General features: G+C 37.3%; 1 protein-coding gene across 2 annotated transcripts in view; it reads left to right on the top strand.

Moving 5' to 3' along the window:
- The window catches only part of LOC127620994 (proprotein convertase subtilisin/kexin type 5-like), a 50,593-nt gene that overhangs the window by 16,726 nt on the left and 19,263 nt on the right, over positions 1 to 14,604 (top strand). For both annotated transcript variants that reach the window (XM_052094389.1, XM_052094388.1), the window contains exons 6-9: positions 5,039 to 5,127; positions 5,353 to 5,525; positions 8,779 to 8,991; positions 13,089 to 13,189. In XM_052094389.1, the coding sequence (XP_051950349.1) occupies positions 5,039 to 5,127; positions 5,353 to 5,525; positions 8,779 to 8,991; positions 13,089 to 13,189 (576 nt within the window). The remainder of the gene's footprint in view (positions 1 to 5,038; positions 5,128 to 5,352; positions 5,526 to 8,778; positions 8,992 to 13,088; positions 13,190 to 14,604) is intronic.

The following is a 14,604-nucleotide window of genomic DNA, read 5'->3' as shown; positions in this document are numbered from 1 at the left end:
TCAACCATCAGAATGGGAAAAAAAATTTGATCTCAGTGATTTGGCATGATTGCTGGTGCAAGACGGGCTGGTTTCAATGTTGGTGCAAGATGGGCTGGTTTGAGTATTTCTATAACTGCTGATCTTGTGGGATTTTCACACACAACAGTCTCTAGAATTTACTCTAAACTTAAAAACTAAAAACATCCAGTGAGCTGCATTTCTGTGGATTGAAATGCCTTGTTGACGAGAGAGGTCAACAGAGAATGGTCAGACTGGTTCGAACTGACAGAGGTCAACAGAGAATGTTGTTAAACATAATAATAATAATAATAATAATAATAATAATAATAATAATAATAATAAAGAAATATGTGCATCTGTGTCTACTTGCAGTTTTGTTTCGGGTTTAGACTTATAATTTGACAGTAGTGGGCGAGTAAGGAACAGGTTCTCATTTGTCTCTTAAGTGTATTTTTGCTTGTTAAATTGTTCAATAAAGTCTTTGCTTTTATTTGGCAACTGTCCTACACAAGCTGTTGATCTTTACTGTGCTGGAATGTTTTGTGTTGGTTCCTCTGCTGATAGTTTGTGTAATGTGACTCTTTATTTCCCTGTGGTGGATTTTGACCGTGAGGTTCACCGCTGTGGGTCATTCTAAGTGACTGTGGATTTTGAGCCCCAAACCGAGCAGCTGTATTGTAAATATTGTAGGGTCATATATCTCACAGATGAACTGCTGCTTTGCTCTTAACTTTCAGTGGAAAACTGCAGTTTATTGAGCCAGACTCTTTAAGTTGTATGTCAAATGTGAAGCCATGATTCTCTCTGGAGTGTGTGCTGGGGTTTTGTGTGTATTGGGTAATATTTAAAAGAAATGAAAGGAAATGTCTAGGCCAGTTCAGAAAGTGCTGGTGTTATATGTGGCCTCAGGAACTTTGTGTTTGGGTAAAGTGTGTGTGTGGTTGTATGTTTTTCTGTTTTTCTCATTTACTTATATTCAGCTTGCAGATGTGACTTAAGGCCGAAACATACTCTACGCAAGTACATGAACGCAGATGCTAGTGCTTGGCCACTGCATTGCCAACGCACAGTCCGGTTGAACATTCTTAACGTGCGTTCTTGTGTTACTATGCCGGGAACAATCATGAGTACTGAAGGGTGTGAATCTTACTGATATGAAAAATTACCGATGCGCTTCTGTAGTGCACAATTTTAAATGCAATAAAGTAAAAGAATAATTGTAAATTCCTTGAACTTTTGCTTAAATATAAAAAAAATGGCTGTAAGCTATTATTTTCATGGAAAGGAATGCAAAAAATGTTCCTACTCCCTGAAAGATATTACTGAAATAAGTTTTGTAAGATATCTCACCAGTCTCTGTGACCGCTCTAGACTCAAAACGGCGAACAGAAATGTGTCCGCGAACTGCGGACAATGACACTTTCGATCTGTCAACCCTTTTGCACGTTCTCATAGTAGTTGCAGCAAATTATTGAGATTTAATGCAATTTTTTAAGCCATGTTGTTCATAAAAGTTCATAAAATTGGTATCTTTGGAGTGCAGGGTTTTGGAAAAGGGGGTGTGGCTAATCCAACGGCTCAGTCTCGTGGAAGTAGAATGGGTAAAATCGCTCGCAGCACCTTTTAAGTACTACTAACTCAAAACGATCAAGTACAGAACTGAGGTTGTGGGGAATACACATAAGCCTATGCGCTTTATAAATTCTTAATAACAACTAAATTAAATGCCCCAATAAGTTCCTTTTGACCAAACAAACTTGCTTAAATTATTAGCGATTATAGCTTTTTTAGTATCACATATGCTGTTTTACTTTAATTAGTTGTAATTAGTTGTTTTGAGTAGTTCCCATTAGGGTGATTAGTGTTCTCTTTGGTGAAGTTGGATCCTGTTCAATCCATGTAATTTTACCTTGCGCATGTGAATGTGCGTAGCTAAAGTGCAGCTTTATCGACACTTCTATAGGGAATCGATTGTTAAATGTGTTGTAGTGGTGTAGTGGTCTAAGCACATAACTGGTAATCTGGTAATCAGAAGGACACTGGTTCAAACCCCACAGCCACCACCATTGTGTCCTTGAGCAAGGCACTTAACTCCAGGTTGCTCCGGGGGGATTGTCCCTGTAATAAGGGCTCTGTAAGTCGCTTTGGATAAAAGCGTCTGCCAAATGCATAAATGTAAATTTAAAATGAATTGATACATTTGTTTGTATATATTTAACAAAGGTTTTCTAGTTATGCTGACATAAAATGACCATAAATTGAATTTACATAAAAACATCATGCAAAAATGCTACATATATATTTTATGTAAATCCAACACACATTTATTTTTTTCAGTGTAGTTCACCATTGTGTGTAAAGAGTGGAGATTTTGCTTAGGTTGAGGATGGGTACACAAACATTCTGTATGTTTCATTACTCAAGGAGCAATTACATCTTGCCATTTAGCATGCTAATATATATATATTATATATGCTTTTGCTAGCTCATTGTTTGCTAACTAGCCTAACCTTACAATATAATGGGACACAAAAATGTTAGGGACACATATAAAATCACTTTGAGACTACTTAATGGAATTAAGTTATTTTTAAATTACCCAGTTATGTTGAAATTACGTGAACAAATTACGTTTTCTGACATAATGAGCCAAACCAAGAGGAAAAAATATGTTGGTGCAACCTAATTGATACCTGTGAAACTGATGAACATGGAAACTCAAATAATATATATTTTTTTAAACATGATTTAGTTTCACTGGCCTTTTGACCTTGTAGATGTTTATGGTTGCGATGGTGACTGAACCCTGGTCTTGTCCCAGGATCTAGTGCTGCTGTGGCTCTTTAGAATCTTTGTTTCTTTTTCTTTTTGTTTTCCTTTTTTAAATGGCTTCAATTCGAGACTCTGGTTACCATGGTAGCGTGAGTTTTTCTTTGCAGCTGTTCTCTGCTGGAGGTTCCATAGCGGAATGCAGTCAGTCTCTCTCTCACTCTCATCATCTGTCTGTATTGAGTTTTTTAGTGGATTTTTTGCTGGTGATTTATATGAGGTTTATGTGGGTTTAGTTTGGGTCAGGAATGTTATCCACGTGGCGTCTGAAGCTGTGGAACATCTCAAATGTGTTCCTTCAATATCACAAGTATTTAGCCACTGTGTTGTCGCTCTGCTGGCTATGAAGCACATGTTTAGTTTCACTGTCCACTTTGATATCATTTCTGCATCAGCGTCTGTGCTTGCGTAATACCCCGTTCACACTGATTGGTAGACTTCAGAACTTGCTGAAACCATTTGTTTACAAATGGGGTATATAAGGTTTGAATCATGATATGGCCAAGTGTGGTTATTAAATCACAAAAGGATTTAATTTAATAAATATATACAGTAGTCTCTCTTTTTAAAGGTGTTCATTTATACTGTGAAGCTCTGTCATGTAGCCCTTTTATTTGACCAAAGATATTCTTTTTCTTCTAAATTAATAATATTTTTCGTTTGATTAATGTTTTATGATTTATTTTTAATATACACAGTTTTGTTGATACAATTTGATCAATACCGAAAATTTTTTATAAAAAAAAAAAAAAAAAAATGGAATTTAGGAAAAAATATAATGGATTTCATAGGGCCCTAGATATATTGTCAGTAAAAACAAGATGATATTTTAATTTGACAAGAAGTTTGCAATGAACAATGAACTTTGTGCAGGGTAAAACATTTGGATATAAATTGCAGGAGAGCACAATACATCACAAACTATCAATGTCAATCAAACTCTCATGGATTGTTGGCTATTTCTGACATGGTTTTCCATGTTGTGAAATCACACAGTAACTTCTCCATCTTGCTTGCACTCAACTCCAGAATCTCACAAGAGAAGGATGCTGTGAGCTTCACTGACTTAACTCCCATTTGTTGTTGCCTATGGATGGGAATCGTAAAGAATTTAACAATTCCAGTTAATTCCACTAATTCTTGTATAAAATTCCACTTATAAACATGCAAAGATAAATGAGTTTTGTTGTAATATGACAATGTACAGTTAGTCAATAACACAGGCCTGAAGTAGAACATGACATAACAGTAACAGTTCCAGAGACACCTTGGACTGTGATTTGTAGTCTAAAGTTGCACTTCAGGCTTATAAATCCCCGTACACACATGCAGCGACTTTATCGCTTCATGTCGCTTGCCCTGTACTATGAAGTTGCTAGTGGGTTTTCCTACTCCTTTCGTGCTATTGGAGGTCTGCACGCTTAGCCATACTGCTTTGTTTTATTATTACATCCATGAATGTTGTTGCTCATAAGAGTAATTCATTTGGGAATCATCTACTCCAAAAGCGCTGTATGTTTTGCGCTGTAGTTTCAGTAGAGGGCAACGCTGCTGCTGAATTGCACCACAGGAAACACTGTCCGAATATTTTAGTACAGTGTTCTGTCAACAAATGTAAAATGTAAAATGTAAAAATACAAAATAATAAGGTTCGCGTATTTAAATAAAAAGAAAATGGAAACTGTTCTGATCAAGAACAGTTTCTGAGTACCCAACCCTATTGTTTGCCACATCGAATCACTCCTCATTAGCATAAAGTTCTATTTTTCTCAACTTAAGTGAGTCATTGGACACACCCACATTGTGTCGCTAATGGTCTTGCTAATGGTCACTGTCACTTATGTCGCTGTTAAACCCTTAATCTAACTGAAAATTAATAAAACATTTTGTCTTTGCTGTCAGTGTGAACGGCCTCTAAAGGCCGAAGTACAGTATCTTTGTTTTCCACATGCTGTTGTGACTTGCGCATGGTGGGATATAAATTCCATTATTAGCATAGTCGACGTAGACCGTCTGATTGCAGCCCAATTTTTGTAACCTTGCATACCTGTATGGGATGTGCACTGTGGTTTTCCGCTTGCTGCTTCGTTTCACACAAAGTATACAGTCGACAGTGTTTTATTTATGCAGTGCTACATGCACACCAGAGATGGTGAATGTATGTGTGTGTTAGTATTAACACTAATGTATAAATTACTCTGTGCAGGCATGGCACGAGATGTGCTGGTGAAGTGGCAGCGTCCGCCAACAACTCTCACTGCACAGTGGGCATCGCTTACAATGCCAAGATTGGGGGTGAGTGTGGCAGACTGGCACTGCCTGATTTATACCCACCACTGTGCCTTGAAATTGTGTCTTTTTACACCCATTATCACTTATTTGCACAAACACGTACATGTATAAAAATAACTTATTTTACCTGTACTGCAATACAGTACAACAAGGATCTCTTCATGATATTCTTTATTGATATTCACAAACATCATCTTCAGATTACTGTTTGTTTTTTTTCTCCTGCAGGTGTCCGCATGTTGGACGGAGATGTGACGGACATGGTAGAGGCCAAATCACTTAGTTTACATCCTCAGCACATAGATATTTACAGTGCCAGCTGGGGCCCAGATGATGATGGCAAAACTGTAGATGGACCCGCTTCCCTTGCCAGACAGGCTTTTGAAAACGGCATCAGGCAGGTAAGGAAATGTCACGCACATATACAACAAGCACAAGCAGAGTGAACTGTATATCTTGTGAAGTAATTACAGAGCCTATGAAAAGCATCTTCTGTTTGTGTCTATTTCCAGTAATGTTGGGAATGGAAAAATGCAAGAGTTCATAAACCAGTGTAATTTTCAGGTCATCAGTCATGTCTGGCCCACCTAAGGTGCTTTCCTTTCCTTCTCACAACCTACCGTCTGCTGCTGGAATTAACTTTAGAAAGTGATTTAAGTTTATCTTACCTGAGTCAGTAATTGCCATGTATCCTGTGCCAAAGGTGTGTTTGGAGTGGTTTAGGCATGTTTCAGGTATGTGTATTGTGAGACATCGGGTAAAACTGGTCTCCTCTTGACAGACAGTGCTGAAGGAGAGGATATTAATCTAATCCCACTCGAATAGTTCCTGTTGTTATGTTGATGTTTGTTTGAGGATTTTGGTTTAGCTCTCTTCGAAACCAGTTTACGGTGCCTCACACTGTAGGGGCTGGGTTATAATTGCCATGACAACAGTTTACTAGTCTTTCCATAGCCAGACATTTGACTACCAGCATAAGGCTGTATACAGACAAATCCGATTTCTTAAGACATGCTTTCTCCTTTAAAACGGTGTTCTCATTCCTCTGTTTGCTCCACAATCGAGTGAGACACAAGCTTTGGATCATGCTTTATTAATGCCTACTTTTGCTATTTCATAGATTTTAGTTGTTAGCTCAGTGTAGTTACAGTTTTCGGTGTTGAAGGAATTTAGATAATTAGTTTACACTGCTCCCTAAACGAGTACGCAGCCTGTGTAGGGCCCATAACCCTGGTCTCGCAACACTCTCTTCACAATGCGATCATCTCTCGTGTGTGACTCGCTGTGCACATGCAGAAATGTCTGCAAGTCTGTTCGCACTCCAGTTTTCAATCACGCAAACGGCAGAGCAAAAGGCATTTACACTTAACTTGGATGTTTACATAGATTTATACAGTTAATCAGCCCGTTGCTGCCATGGTTTCCAGGACCCCCAGAGGGCGCAGGTTAAATGCGTAAATACTGCTCAGGACTTGCGGGACAAAGCGCACTGATATATTTCTGCAGATTTAAAATTTTATAAAAACTGGTCACAAGAGCCCATATTTACAGAATCATCCTGATAATAGAATAATTAGTGCCACAGCTCACTTCAGCGTGCTGCTTTAGTCTGAGATGCAAATTTAATCTTGAAAAACCAGCTTGTCTTGGTGTTAAATGAAAGCATAGCATGACAAACTATTCTTTTTTCACTGTGCGGAGCGAAGAAAGAGCTTGATGCTGCAGCACTGATGGACTCTGCTTGAGTGACGTGCTGTGACTGCGCACGCAGCTGTGAGCATCCTCTGACGTAAAAGTCCCATTCAATAATCGCTCAATAAATTACACATTTATTAAAATTAAACACAGTAATGTAATGACAGGAATGCTGCCATTTGTAACTAAGTAAACGTAAAAACAATTAATTAGAAATGTACTTAAGTGAGAATAAAAAGTACCCACTTTTAAACCTACTCAAATAATCTTTTAACCAAAAAAAGTTACTCAAGTAAATGTAATGCATTACTACCCACCTCTGGTCTCCTGATTACATCCTTTCAACAATGCCAACTGCAGATTTCAGGGTTTCCACTACGGATGTGCATTTTCGAGTAGTTTTATAGTCGAGGACACTAACCCACAAAAAATATCTATTGATTGATTACTTGTAAATTAATATGTAACAATTATGACATGTATGTGACATTTTTATTTTGTTTTATTCACAGTTGTTACCAAAAAATGAGTTTCAAAATAAGTTAACTTCAACAAACTATGCTTTTCTTTTGGGGAATTGTTTTTTAAATGAATAATATATGCATTAATAAACTGAAAAATAAATAAATAGAAACATTTAAGTAAAAAATATTTGCATTCACCCGTAACTTAGAAACATGGAAACAAATGCTGAAGGTATTAGTGTAATGCACATATATAAACTCTCAGTCCACATAAAGGCCATACAATTGTATAATTCCACATGTTATTTATAAAAATGTTATTTTTATAAAATGCTGTTTGCCCGTGTTAAGAGATTTAACACACATGCACACATAATGGTCTGATAAGGTTCAGAGTTTCTCGTACCGCTTTCCAGTTTCTTTCCACTGTGAAAGCAGATCTTCGTCCGTTGATTTGCATGAATCTAAAGGCACGGTCACATTTACATTTACATAGTGAAATTCTGTCATTTCAGTGGAAATCTGTGCAATCATGAATTTTGCGTGGTAGAAGAATTTCCCTTCTCAGATTTTGACATGCGAGTTTGCAGCGTTTACCAATAGGAAGTTGCTTGGTTTTGCAGTGATCTCTGTGTGGGCGGTGCTTTGTACACTGCTACATTGAATATTTACAATGGTCAAGGATATAAATTTAGCACAAAGTTTGTTTTTAACTTCACTCTCCCAGAGTATAAAGTTTAGCATTAAAAGAGTCTGCTTGGCAGTTAGTTTTTGCTGGTTTCACCAATGAGCTCAAAATTAGGGTTTCACACACGCTAAACATCTGCCCACGCTTTCTTCTCCCATGGAATTTGGCAATGCAAAGGTACTGCACCTAAACAAGAATGAATATCAATAGAGTATAATTCAACAAGAATCAAAGTATTACAAGTATCACTAGTGCAACACTAGGCTTTGCTTTCAAAAGCACAGAGGCCATCAAATCTTCTTCTCTCATTGAACTCCTAGACGACACACATCCACAGCGCCCCCCAGTGAACTCAGTTGTAACTGCGAGATTTGGTGAGAGATTAATGGGGGAAGTACAGTATTCAGTACTGGTCACTGCAGGCAAATACGCAAAGACCAATCCATTTGCGATATTTGAGCGGTGTTTTTTTTTTTTTTGTGAATTACTCATTCATTTTTCTAGATACGCTCTGCCCTAAAATATTTAATCGCCTAAATAATGCTCTTGGTTGGAGTTTGTGTAGAGAACAATTTGCTCACAAGCTGCAGTGATGTCTGATTTGTGTGCAAATCCTTCTTTTGATTATGTTCTTTTCAGCTAATTGGTCTGAATGATTAATTTACGAATCGGTCCGTATCAAAATAATATTTTAAAATCGGTTTCCAGAAATAACAAACGACTGGAAATGTATTGGAAATTCATTGATCAAAAAGTGTGGGAACAGTTCCCGTTACTGCTTTTTTTTTCTCTTCTTTTTCTTCACAGGGCAGGAAGGGGCGCGGCTCAATCTTTGTGTGGGCATCAGGAAACGGTGGACGGAGTCGTGATCACTGTTCATGCGATGGCTACACTAACAGCATCTACACCATCTCCATCAGCAGCACGGCAGAGAGCGGCCGCAAGCCCTGGTATCTAGAAGAATGTTCCTCCACCCTCACCACCACCTACAGCAGTGGAGAGAACTATGACCGCAAAATCGTAAGTTATTGGGAAGGATTTTTAAAGATTGTTTCCCTTTCATTGTGGATGACAGACAAACAGCATCTCTTTTAAAGTGAAATAAGGCTTTGACATCATATATTTACACATTTCTAGTTAGGGAACATAGTGAGTAACGTTGCTTCCTGGTTTTTACACTGCATTGTGGAATATTTTATGGAGAAAACATTTCAGTGCACTGGAATGATTTTGCGAATGAGACAGCCCTAAAAATGTCCGACTCCCTGATCGGTGCCCTGACTACTGAACTAGGAAACTGATTGAGACGCACCCAGACTTTCTATAAAATATGGATTGAATATGATTGAAATGTGTCATTTTAGTTACGTCACCCAACGGAACTGCAAAAATAGGTTTTCAAACAGGGTTTTAGAAAATCTGATTACATTTTACAAAAATTAAGATGTTGAAATTATGGCTACGGTAGTTCATAGACTTGTTCATGCTTAACTAATGCATGATTGTGGAATCCTAAAATAAAGTGTTACCAATTCATGCAGATTTTGAACAATATGAAGTTGAATAATTACGACAGGATTTTCATTTTTGAGTGAATCAAGAATGGATACAAGTAATTTTATTTAACAAGTATTTTAACGTCAAAACATTATGAACTTCAGCTTTTAACGGTGCTGTAAGTGATTCCGCGCATTTTTCCCGACATATTCCGTAACCACCTCCTGCACATTTGTCTCAAATCTCTTACGAAATGACCATTGTTGCTTAATCCTGGAAAAGTCCATATAAGCATCATCAGCCTTAGACTAAATCATGTGTTTTCCACACATTTCCATATTTGTTTCCGAAAGGGGAGCAGAACTGCACAATTCAAGATAATACTCAAGTTTGAACACCAGGGATCTGCCTCAACTGATTAATGCATATCCTGCTATTCCCTGGGCTACACTTGTCTGTGTTGGTTTAAACTGTTTTGTTGGTCAGTGTGTCATGAGGACATCCTAGTGTTAACCGCTGTGGTTTACGCAGACCACACACACTTCCACACACTCCTGGGAGGCCGACAATTCTTCCTTGTCTCTCAGCTTGTCTTGGAGTGACGTGCGAAATTCCACATTAGCTTTCGAACTCCTTTTGCAATACACGTTAACATACTGGAGCTCAGTGCTACAGTCATTAGCACTTCTCTTTGATGTCTCCTACAGTTTTTAGGTAATTCATTTGAGATTTTAATAAGTTGTCCTTGATAAGACAAGCTTCCCTATTACTATTGCTCATTGGGCTGTATGCTTGCTTTTTAGGTAATAGCACTAGTGCAAATTATTGCTATTTGTATTATTTACTACTACTACGATTTTGATTCAATATCATGAAAAAAAAAAAAAAATTTGTATTACTATAAATATAAACAAAAATGGTGCTGCAACATCCTCGCAATTTCCACGACTGGGCATTTACCCCCACCTCCTCAGAATGGGCATTTCCTTATGTCCTGTAATGCTTAGATGTTAATTGTTTTTTGTTAACATATTAAATTTAATAGTTTAACCCATATCTTCCAACCACTAATCTGAATAGCCTATTAGTGGAACTCATCCAATTACAGTGTTTACTGAATAGCAGAAACATGCTGGATCCAGTATATAAAAACAACACTGTTTAAGACTGTTTAACTCAATCGACCGCATTTGTGGCATAATGTTGCTAACCACAAAAAAAACAAAAACTTTTTTTTTCTTTAAAAAGAGCAAAAAATTGAAGTTACAATGACGCACTCAATAGAAGTGAATGGGGACAATTTTTGGAGGGTTTAAATACAGAACTTTTAAGATTATTTTTTTAAAAGCACTAACATTAAATCTTCTGTTAAAACTCATGTATTATTTGAGCTGTAAATCATAGTTTTTACAGTCATTTTAGGGTTTACGGTGTTAAGTCGTCATGGCAACAAAGTTGTAAAATTGGATATAACTTTACACAGAAAAAGTTAGTAGGTGATTTTATCACTAAAATCATCTTTACACATAGTTTATACCTTACAGCTTTTAAAACAGATATTTTAATGTTTGCAGATTGGTCCCATTCACTCTCATTGTAAGTGCATCATAGTGATGGGTCTTTTATGAATGTTTTGTTCATTTTGAACAATTCGTTCATTTTGCGCGAAACTTTTACATGACTTAGAGTATTCTCAGAGAGTGATTCGCTAATTTTGTCATGGCCGTGCATGTGAAAAATCCATATTCATGTTTTATTCATTTGACATGTGACCGCAGCATGGGCTTTGTACAGGAAACAGAATTGATTAATTCACTTCTTGAGTTTTCGGGTTTGGATCTTTCATTCATTTGACACGTGAAAGCCGCAAAGGCGCTGTATTAGAAACAGAAATGATTAGTTCATACTCACAACCCTTCTTGAATACAAGCAGTAAGTCAGGTTTTATTTTTGACATTGAATCTGGTAATAAAGTGTTAATGGTTTAAACTTTATCTGTATAATCAGAAAAATCACATTCATAAAGCAAGATTTCAAGCCCAGTCCTTTATATATGGTTTATATTGGATTTACAACTTATCTTCTCTTCAGAAAATATCACTACAAAAGCTTTGAGGAAACCTCACTGAATTGATTTTGGATACATTGTAATAATATTTTTTTTATTTACAGTGCATCCCATTGTTGTATAATTTACATCCTTAAGTCCGTATTGTGAGCTGAAGATTAAATCAAGTATGACTTTTTGAATTTACTGATAGTCATCGAAAACCATTTGACTCTAATGTTACACTTGGCAATAAAGCTTAATCAGATTTTGATTCTGATTATGATATTGTCTGCCAAGTATGCTTACAAATACAGGGAAGTTGTCATGGTGACAGAAGCTTCCAGTGCACAAATAATACAACAACAAGACAGAGATGATAATAAAACAATAGAATAAATATAAAAAGTGAATAGAAAATATAAGTATATAGAAATACACACATACACACACACACACACACACACACACACACACACACACACACATATATATACACACATACATACACACACATGTACAAATACAAATCTGTTATATACAAAAAGCAAGGGAATGTAATGACAGAAGAGGTATGGTATGTTGGATAAATATAAATAGATAAAGCTGTGTATTGCTCGTTGGGGCAGTTTTAACTGTTCATGAGATGGATAGCCTGAGGGAAAAATCTGTTCCTGTGCCTGATGTTCTGGTGCTCAGTGCTCTGTAGTGCCTGCCAGAAGGCAACAGTTTAAGAAGGTAGTGGGCTGGGTTAGTGAGTCCAGAGTGATTTTTCCAGCCTTTTTCCTCACTCATGTGATTGGATCACTCAAAACACATTTTATTACCAATATGAATGGTTGTGTAGTTGATACATCAGTCATGTAGGGTGTGCACCAGCACAATGGAAAACAAGACTGAGTGGCAGTGCCTGAAGTGTGCACTTGGCTTTACTAGTACTGAACAGAGAATATTCCTTAAAACTACTATACATTATGCTCAAAGAATTGGAAAAATACAACGAATGCAGAGTGGGACGGGGCATAAATGAAGCGTGTTCGGTGCTTGAGAAAATATTCAAGAATACAACGCAGAAAGATCAGATCTGGTGTACACAGCACTGTTGTTTTGTTGTGCTGCTTACTAGAGACGATATGAGGGCTCAACCGTCGTCATGATGTCTTGCGTTCTGGATGTAATCAATCTGGAGTCTGGTGACTGGTGAAGCCTTATTGTTAGCAAGGCACTGCCAGCTAATGTTAGCAACTTCATACAGTCTGAGAAAGACGAACTGCTTGCATATTTAGGGACATGCACATGATCGTCTAGATGTATAACACAGGTGAAATATGGGAAATTACTCAAGCTTTTCATCAATATCGTGGAATTTTTTTATCACTATAAATATCAAGAATGTTTTATCGCCCAGACCTAGTTACAATTTGTAGTAGTATCATTTTTAATCGAAAATGTAAGCAAGACTGTTGCAAGAACAGCCCTGCATAAGGATTAGGAAAATCTAAGTGGGCAATGCTTCCCTAGCCCTTTCTTTGACCCAGTCATTCATTCTTTCTCTCTCTTTGTTTCTTGTTAGATCACAACAGATTTGCGGCAGCGTTGCACAGACAGTCACACTGGAACATCAGCTTCAGCTCCGATGGCAGCAGGGATCATCGCTCTTGCTCTGGAGGCAAAGTAAGCCACTGAGATTACCCCATCACTAAACCTTATAATAATTATGTTAGTCAACGTTTCTTACGTTTCCCAACTTTCATGGGCTCTTTCTCCAAAACTTTGTCATCATCTTGGGCAGCATCCTAACTGTAATGGAACCTCATTAGTGACTTGGAGTGCTCTAAATAGGCAGCAACTCAGCCTGAAGAATGCTAGTTGTGTCATGCACTAAGTGCATAGCAGACTTGACAAATGATTCAAGTGTTGCTAAGATAATAACGCAATACTCGAAGCATAAATATACTTATTACAATTCTCGATTCTGATTGGTCAATTGCAGCATCAAGCGGTCGGATATTTCTGAATAATGGCTGTACTTTTGGGGATAAAGTGATATTTTACCGGTCATCTAGATAATACAAGTCATCTTTACAAGTTCTCGTATCACTCTGTAATCTTTACAGGTAGGCTAATAATTTCAGCTCAAATCAATATTTCATGTCCAGTTATTGATATAGTTGGCAAGTAGTCTTGTAATAAGCAGGATAATGAGCATACAAACAGTAATTTTCACAGTATAAACACCTGCAGAATTCAGATGCAAACCGGAGGTGGAATTCCGTAGTGTCTGAAGGTCTCTTTCGGAAGGTCTTTGCAGTCGTTTATTGTATGAAATGAAAGCGACCGCAAAGACCTCCAGAAAGAGACCATTAGAAACATCCGAATTCCACATCCGGTATGAGTTCAGCAGGTGATTTATATTGCGAAAATGACCATCTCAATGCTCGTATTTGTCATCTTGGATGGATTGTTTCACTGAGCATGTGGTATTTATGAAGAAAGCATTGCAATGCTGCCTTAAAATTGTACCTAAGGAAAGTGTCTTACCATTTGGAACCATCTGTATGCTAAGATGTTTTCAACATGTTTTCCTTGTTATGTCCCCTTAAAAATGGCAGGATTATCATTGTCGTTTAAGGTGAAGAGATGGAGTCTAAGCTTTAAGAGAAGTCTTTTCTTTGTGTTAGATGGCCAAACTTCTCGAGAGTCATGTGGGATAGCTGATTCATTGTATAGAAACCAGTTATGTTGAGTGTGGAATAGCATTTTCGTCATTTGATTTATATGCTATGTTCTCAGACATTTGTGCTATTGAAAGAAGAGTCTTGTTTGTCATGGTTATGACAATGTGAGTGCTGCACATATAAAGTTGTGTAATGAGAGGCACACGTCCCATCTGTTACCACTGTGTCTGATTACACTCAGGAAATACTGAGGAAAACCTCTTCATATGGCAGCCATGTGACTGTTTGGATCGATACATTTTGCCAGGAATATGCAGAGTTGGATTGTTTTTATTTTTTGGGACACATGGCATCCATCTTTCTTTAGTTTGATGTTTGATCTTACTCTGCTCAGTGTATTATGTGAACGGA

Source organism: Xyrauchen texanus, chromosome 27, assembly GCF_025860055.1.
Source record: "Xyrauchen texanus isolate HMW12.3.18 chromosome 27, RBS_HiC_50CHRs, whole genome shotgun sequence".
Taxonomy (NCBI): Eukaryota; Metazoa; Chordata; class Actinopteri; order Cypriniformes; family Catostomidae; genus Xyrauchen; species Xyrauchen texanus.
This window is presented reverse-complemented; position numbering and strand designations above follow the sequence as displayed.